Source organism: Zingiber officinale, chromosome 4A (genome assembly GCF_018446385.1).
Source record: "Zingiber officinale cultivar Zhangliang chromosome 4A, Zo_v1.1, whole genome shotgun sequence".
In the NCBI taxonomy this organism is placed as follows: domain Eukaryota; kingdom Viridiplantae; phylum Streptophyta; class Magnoliopsida; order Zingiberales; family Zingiberaceae; genus Zingiber; species Zingiber officinale.
The window spans coordinates 158,008,486-158,014,835 of record NC_055992.1 but is presented as its reverse complement, the minus strand read 5'-3'; the positions used below and the strand labels follow the sequence as shown (position 1 = coordinate 158,014,835).

Below are 6,350 nucleotides of genomic sequence, written 5' to 3'. Positions count from 1 at the left end.
TGTCTACTCACAATTATGACTTTTCTTAGCTAACGTGCGATCTTTTTTGACTCACTTGGACTTTTCTTTGTCTAACTCTCAAGTTAGGACTAATCACTCGGTAGACTTCCATCCTACCTAAGCTCAGTTAAGATTTTCCTTTGCCAATGTGCGATCCTCCTCGACTCATTTGGACTTTCCTTTGTCTAACCACAGTTAGAACTTATCTTTGCCTAACTTTCAGTTGTGATTTTCTAGTCAAGTATCTGGTCCTCCATGTTAGTTAGAGCCCTAGAGCCAATCATTTGATGATTGTATGGACTCATTGTATCATATTCTTGTATATTAATAAAGGCATTTGTTTGGTTATTATACTTATTTGTATTAGTGTCAAATAGACTAAGTATAATAGCGTCCTTGAGTAGAAGGTTCATACCTATATCAATCGATTAGTTGAATCGATAGTGAGATGATATAGGGAACACTACTCTAAATCATTCCTAGTCGAGTATTAACATTCAGGGACAATGTTAATACAATAAGACTAGCATGTAGGTCAGCTCGATGACTTGATCTCACAAGTCATGGATATAGAGATATCAAGCTGACACATGAGTATGCATTAGAGAATGTATACTGAATGACCCGCCATGAGAAAGTATCATGGATCGTTATATGAGTGTCATATACTTTCTCATGTGGCTATTAGTATGACTATTAGTCCTTAGACCTGAAGTCACCATGGATCCCTACATAAGGAGTTATGTACTTTGGTTTCGTCAAACGTCACCCGTAACTGGGTGGACTATAAAGGCGATTACTGGGTATGTAACGAATTATGCAGAGGGATGTGAGTGATGTAGATGGGATCTATCCCTCCTATATGACGGGAGTGACATCGATATTCTTGATAGAGTAAGACCACGAAGTGTATGGCCATACCCAAATGAGTCAATATGAGATATTGAGCTCATTTGATTGAGTGAGTCTACTTGGAGTTCAAGATTTAGATTGGTCAGAGGATGAGACGGTCTATGCCTCACATTGATCAATCTAGATGTCTAGGATAGAAGGACACTTGTCATATATTGTGAGAAGTCACAATTAATAGTCACAAGGTGATGTTGGATCTCAACATTCTTGTAACTTGGGTAGCAATGATGTATTGCTAGATGCCGCTCATTGCTTATGTTTCTAAAGGAGTTTAGAAACATTGCCAACGTTACAAGAGCCTATTGGGTCACACACAAAGAACAAGTGGATGGAGATTAGGTTCATATGATGAACTAATTGGATTAGGTTCATATGATGCACCAAAGATTGGATTCGAATTAGACTTATTGAGTTAGACTCAATTAGATTCAATTGTTGAATGAGTCTAATTTAAATTTGATTCATTGAGTCAATTTATATTAATGAATTGAGATTCATTAAATTGAAATTGACTTGAATCAAAGGTTGGATTTAACTCAACAAGGAAGAAATTGATCAATTTTGACTTGACCAAATGGAATTTGAAATATCAAGTTTGACTTGATGTATTGCCACATCATAAGGATGACTCATCCTTGCCACATCACCTCCACCTCATGAGGTATGCCACCTCATGGGGGTTACACTCTTCCCTTGGTTTTAATGTGGCCGGCCACATTAATGAAGGGGGTTACATTGTGTGGCCGGCCACACTAATGGTAGGGGGGTTTTGATTTTGTGGAGTTATGTGTGCATTCATTCAATCTTCTTCCTTGTTTCTCCCCTCTCTTGGCTAGAGGTTGCCGTGACTTCCATTGAGAGGAGAAGGTGGTTGAGTGAGTTAATCCAAGAAGTCCAAGAAGAAAGGTAATATTTTTAGAGGAGTGTATTGTATTCTCTTCTTTGCTTTCCTTTCTTCTTCCATTCCCATCCGAGAGCCCTAGAGAGAGTGCTAGCACACTTGGGGTCTTTCTTCTCCATCCTTGAGTGCTAGAGAGTACTCCTTGTTCATGTGGATATCACTAGAGAAGTATCTATCTTGATACTTTGGAGATCCGACACGTACCTTGGACAAGCGAGATTTTGCGAGGGCACGCATCGAAGGTAAAATGTTTTCTTTGTAGATCTACTGTAGATCAAAGTATTAAAACTCGTACTCATGTTTTCGGAAATTTTCCTTGCACGGATCTACGGCTTTGGGTGATTCGGGGTTTCCGTGACGCGAAAAGCGGTTTTCGCGGCCCGAAAAATCCAACACTCCAGACCTACTTGATATTTTGTCACATATTGTCTAAATATAGAAACCCAAGTCCGAATCTACTTAAGCTTAGTCAAACTGATCAAACTTAACCCGAAAATGATTATACTAACAATCTCATAACAAAGAATTATGCCACAACTCTCACTAGGGAAACAAAATGTGAGAGAAGATCAGAAGTAGAGATCTACCATTAGAGAAATTGGGCAAATGTTGCTTGCTAGAGTAAACTACTAGGAAGCAAGAATGAGAAGAATCAAAGGTGAGATTTCATCACCCATCGTAATGAATAGCAAGACACCATTTTAATTTTTTTAATAGATGATTGATCTAAAAATATTAGATTGATAGGCTACTTATAACAAACACTTCTCAATTTATTTCATTAGTCGGTAGGAAATTTTTATGAGACAAAGTCAGTTATCCCAATGATGTAAGCTAGATACCTAGTACAAACTAAAAAAAAATAAAGATTTCATCTAAAGAAAAAGAAGTGAGAGCTTCCCATACACACACTACTCCAACTAAACCACAAAATATGATCGAATTGGACTCCAACTCAGTTACGGTTCAAGTAGATTTCAATCAATCACTAACCATAACTAACTCAACTATTATCAATTTCAACCAAATCACTAGCCATGCTACACAAAATTGCTCGAATTGAGTCCGCACGACACGATAAGCAAGGCAATGACCAGAGGACTTGTTGTTACTCGACACCAAAGCAAGGAGACCTCGAAAGGGAAATGGACAACGAGTCGGACGCATTCTTCTCGGATGTTAATGTTCTCGTGATTATGTGTGTCGTAACACGCCTATTTAGTCCACCCTAATAATTAAGTCTAAGATAAATTGCAAGAGCCGGTCAATTCAAAAGTTTGATCTATTTCATCATTTTATCGAGGTGGTTTAATTATTGCATGCTAATTAATTTATTTTTGTGACCCCAAAGAAGGGTACTAGTAGTAGTTGTTGATCAAGAGGAAGACTTTTGACCAAAGTCCATTCTTAATAGACCATTGGTCACGTCAATTTTTATTTAAGTCAAGGAAACAAACTAATAATAATAATAATATACTTTTATGGAATATGTACGCCTTAAAAAAAATCTGGGAATAAAAGAGAATAAATTGACATACGGAAGTTTATATAATTTACTTTAAAATTAATATCTGCAATTATAAGGGTTAAATTAAAAAATATCTTACTAGTTTTCATAGAAAATTTCTACAGTATTTTTCATCGACGTCAATTCCATAGTTAAATAAAGAAGGTAAATCATGATCGATCGTTTTTAGATGAGAGAAATTTCATTCTTTAAGAAATTGTTCTTCAAAAATTTAATCTCGTGACAATTTATCATTTAAATACTAATTCAACTATACCCGTAAGAAAAATATTATCAGTAGTGTCTATGGAAAATATTATCATTTTAAGATGATAGACCTCGGCCACTAAAAATTCTTCTTAACTATTTCAATCATTTTTAATCGTGATTTTTTCTACGTTGACGTAGGGATAGCGTCCAGCTAAAGGCAAAAATAGTGGGTCTATTAAATGAATGAGATTGTCTCTAACAATCTGTAGAAATTTGCAAATATAAAAAAGTTAGGGTGGTAAAATGAAATTTCACCTAAAAATTAAATTATGGTCGGTAAAACGATTGATCAGACCGAACAAAATTACGAAAAGAGAAGGAAAAAAAAAGAGAGGAAGAAAGTGGCGTCCCCTCGTCCAGCGTGGCGCTTACCGTTTCCTCCCGCGGTTTTACATGTTCAAAAATCAACGGTCAACATTCAAATCCGACTCTTTACTCTTTCAACATTTCAAAAAATTCCTCTTCCCCTTCAATTTCATATACGCCCACCCATTCCATCCGCTTCCCTTCCACCGCCCATCTTCCTCCTCTTCTTCTTCTCCATCCTTCTTTCGATATCCAATCTCTGATCTCCGTTCTCCGATCTTCGATCTTCATTCTCAGATCTTCATCTTCCATGGCGTTTCCGTGGAGAACTCGCCGCCGCAGCCCCAAGCGGAAGGAAGACAAGCGGCTGGCCCTCTCCGCTGCCGCGGCCTCCGAGGAGCTCTCCGTCCCCGCGCACTTCCAGTGCCCGATATCGCTCGAGCTCATGGAGGATCCCGTCGCCGCGCCAACCGGCATCACCTACGACCGCCGGAGCATCGAGGCGTGGTTGGATCAGGGAAACGGCACCTGTCCAGTCACCAACCGCCCACTTGGCCCCGATGCCGACCTCCTCCTCATCCCCAACCACTCCCTCCTCCGCATGATCCAGGACTGGACCGCCGCTTACGGTCCCCGACGCGTCCCTACCCCGAGGGCCCCGCTCACCAGAGCCGACGCCGTGGATCTCGCGTCGGAGATGTCGGAAGCCGCCCAGGAGGGCGACTGGCAGCGCTGCGAGAGGTTGATTTCCGCGGGGAAGCGGCTCGCCAGGGAGAGCGAGCGGAACCGGCGGTGCTTCGTGTCGGCCGGCGCCACTCGGTCGGTCGCATTTGCCTTCCGCGCGTTCGCGGAGGGGATTAGCGCGGACCGCCAAGATCCACCCCTCGCGCTGGAGGAAGAGACAATCTCCCTCTTGGCCGCGCTGCCGCGGCCGCTCACCGAAGCGGCAGTGGCAGAGGATTTGGGGGCGCCGGCGTCGCTTCGCCGTCTCGCGGCGGTCATGCGCCATGGCCGCGAATCGGCCGCCGCGGCGGTGCTCGTGAGGGAGCTAGTGGTGGGTTCCAACGGGACGCAGTCCGGCGCGGTGGCCGCGGCGGAGGGGATGGTGGAGGCGCTGGTGGAGCTCATCAAGAGGCCGGTCTCGCCTCAGGCCACCAAGGCCTCCCTCGTCGCCGTCTTCTACATCATCAAAGACGAGACCTCGGCGTCATCGAGGGCGATCGGATTAGGCCTCGTCGGCGCGGTGGTGGAGACGCTGGTGGACGCGGACAGGGGCGCGTGCGAGAAGGCACTGGGCGTTCTGGACGAGCTGATGGGGCTGGAGCAGGGGAGGGAGGCGGCGCGCGGTCACGCGCTGGCGGTGCCAGCGCTGGTGAAGAAAATGTTCAGGGTGTCAGAGGCTGCGACGGAGATGGCGGTGTCGGCGATGTGGAAGCTGTGCAGCGGGGAGGAGGAGGGAGGAGGAGGAGGGAATGGGAGGTGCGCGGAGGAGCTGCTGCAGGCGGGGGTGTTCCAGAAGCTTCTGCTGCTTCTTCAGATCGGGTGCAGCGACGAAGCGAAGGAGAAGGCCACGGATTTACTGAGGGCGCTGAGCGAGTGGAGAGGAAGGGAGGAATGCATCGACACCGCCGACTTCAAGGGCCTCAAGAGGATTCAGTAAAAACAATCTTTTTTTTTTTTTAAATTCCTTTAGTTTTTTTTTTTCGTTGAAGGAAAACTTGGCCCAATCATAAAATTACTGCCTACAAAATGTAAGATGAAAACAATCTCTAATAAAATATAGCACAAGACTACTTATAATTATAATTGATCCAATATGATCCTTCTCCAGTTCTCCTTTCGAATTTATATTGATGGGAGCTTTTTTTTTTTTTTCTATCCCTTTTTATTTTATTCATTTTGCGCTGTAATTTTGAATTGAGATTGGAAAAAGAATGTATAGAAATTGCAAAATATAATATTTCAATCATTTGAATGTATTTTTTTTGGACATGTATAATAATAATATTTTAGATCCTGAAATTTCAAGAAACAAACTATCTTATTTTGTTATTATATTTTAATGGCATTGAACTATATTTTTCTTAAAAGATAATTTTATTGTTTTAACATAGAAGGTTCACGTACCTCTCCAATGATATTTTTAAGTTGTTAGTAAAAGCAAGTTATAGGGTCATTATATTTAATTAATTAAAATATATGAAAATCTAAAATAAACTATAAATATCTACTGTGCAAAACATAAAAATCATTATTGATGAGATAATTAAGCTAATATATGTAAATTGCTTTTCCCACCCCCAACAGTCCACCACCCTCTCTCTCCCCTATTAAATGACCTTTTAACCCCTGTTTCTTTAAATAACAAATTATTTTTTTCTAATTTTATTTACTTCTTTATTTTTTTTTTCAATTTTATTTACTTCTTTAGTTTTATTTTTTTAATAAATTTTG

General features: G+C 41.6%; 1 protein-coding gene across 1 annotated transcript; it reads left to right on the top strand.

Annotated features, from left to right (window-relative positions):
• Positions 1 to 4,066: 4,066 nt before the first annotated feature.
• On the top strand, positions 4,067 to 5,873 carry LOC121973838 (U-box domain-containing protein 21-like). The gene has a single exon (XM_042525184.1). The coding sequence runs from the start codon at positions 4,207 to 4,209 to the stop codon at positions 5,554 to 5,556; it is 1,350 nt and encodes a 449-aa protein (XP_042381118.1). The 5' UTR covers positions 4,067 to 4,206; the 3' UTR covers positions 5,557 to 5,873.
• The last annotated feature ends 477 nt before the right edge of the window (positions 5,874 to 6,350 follow it).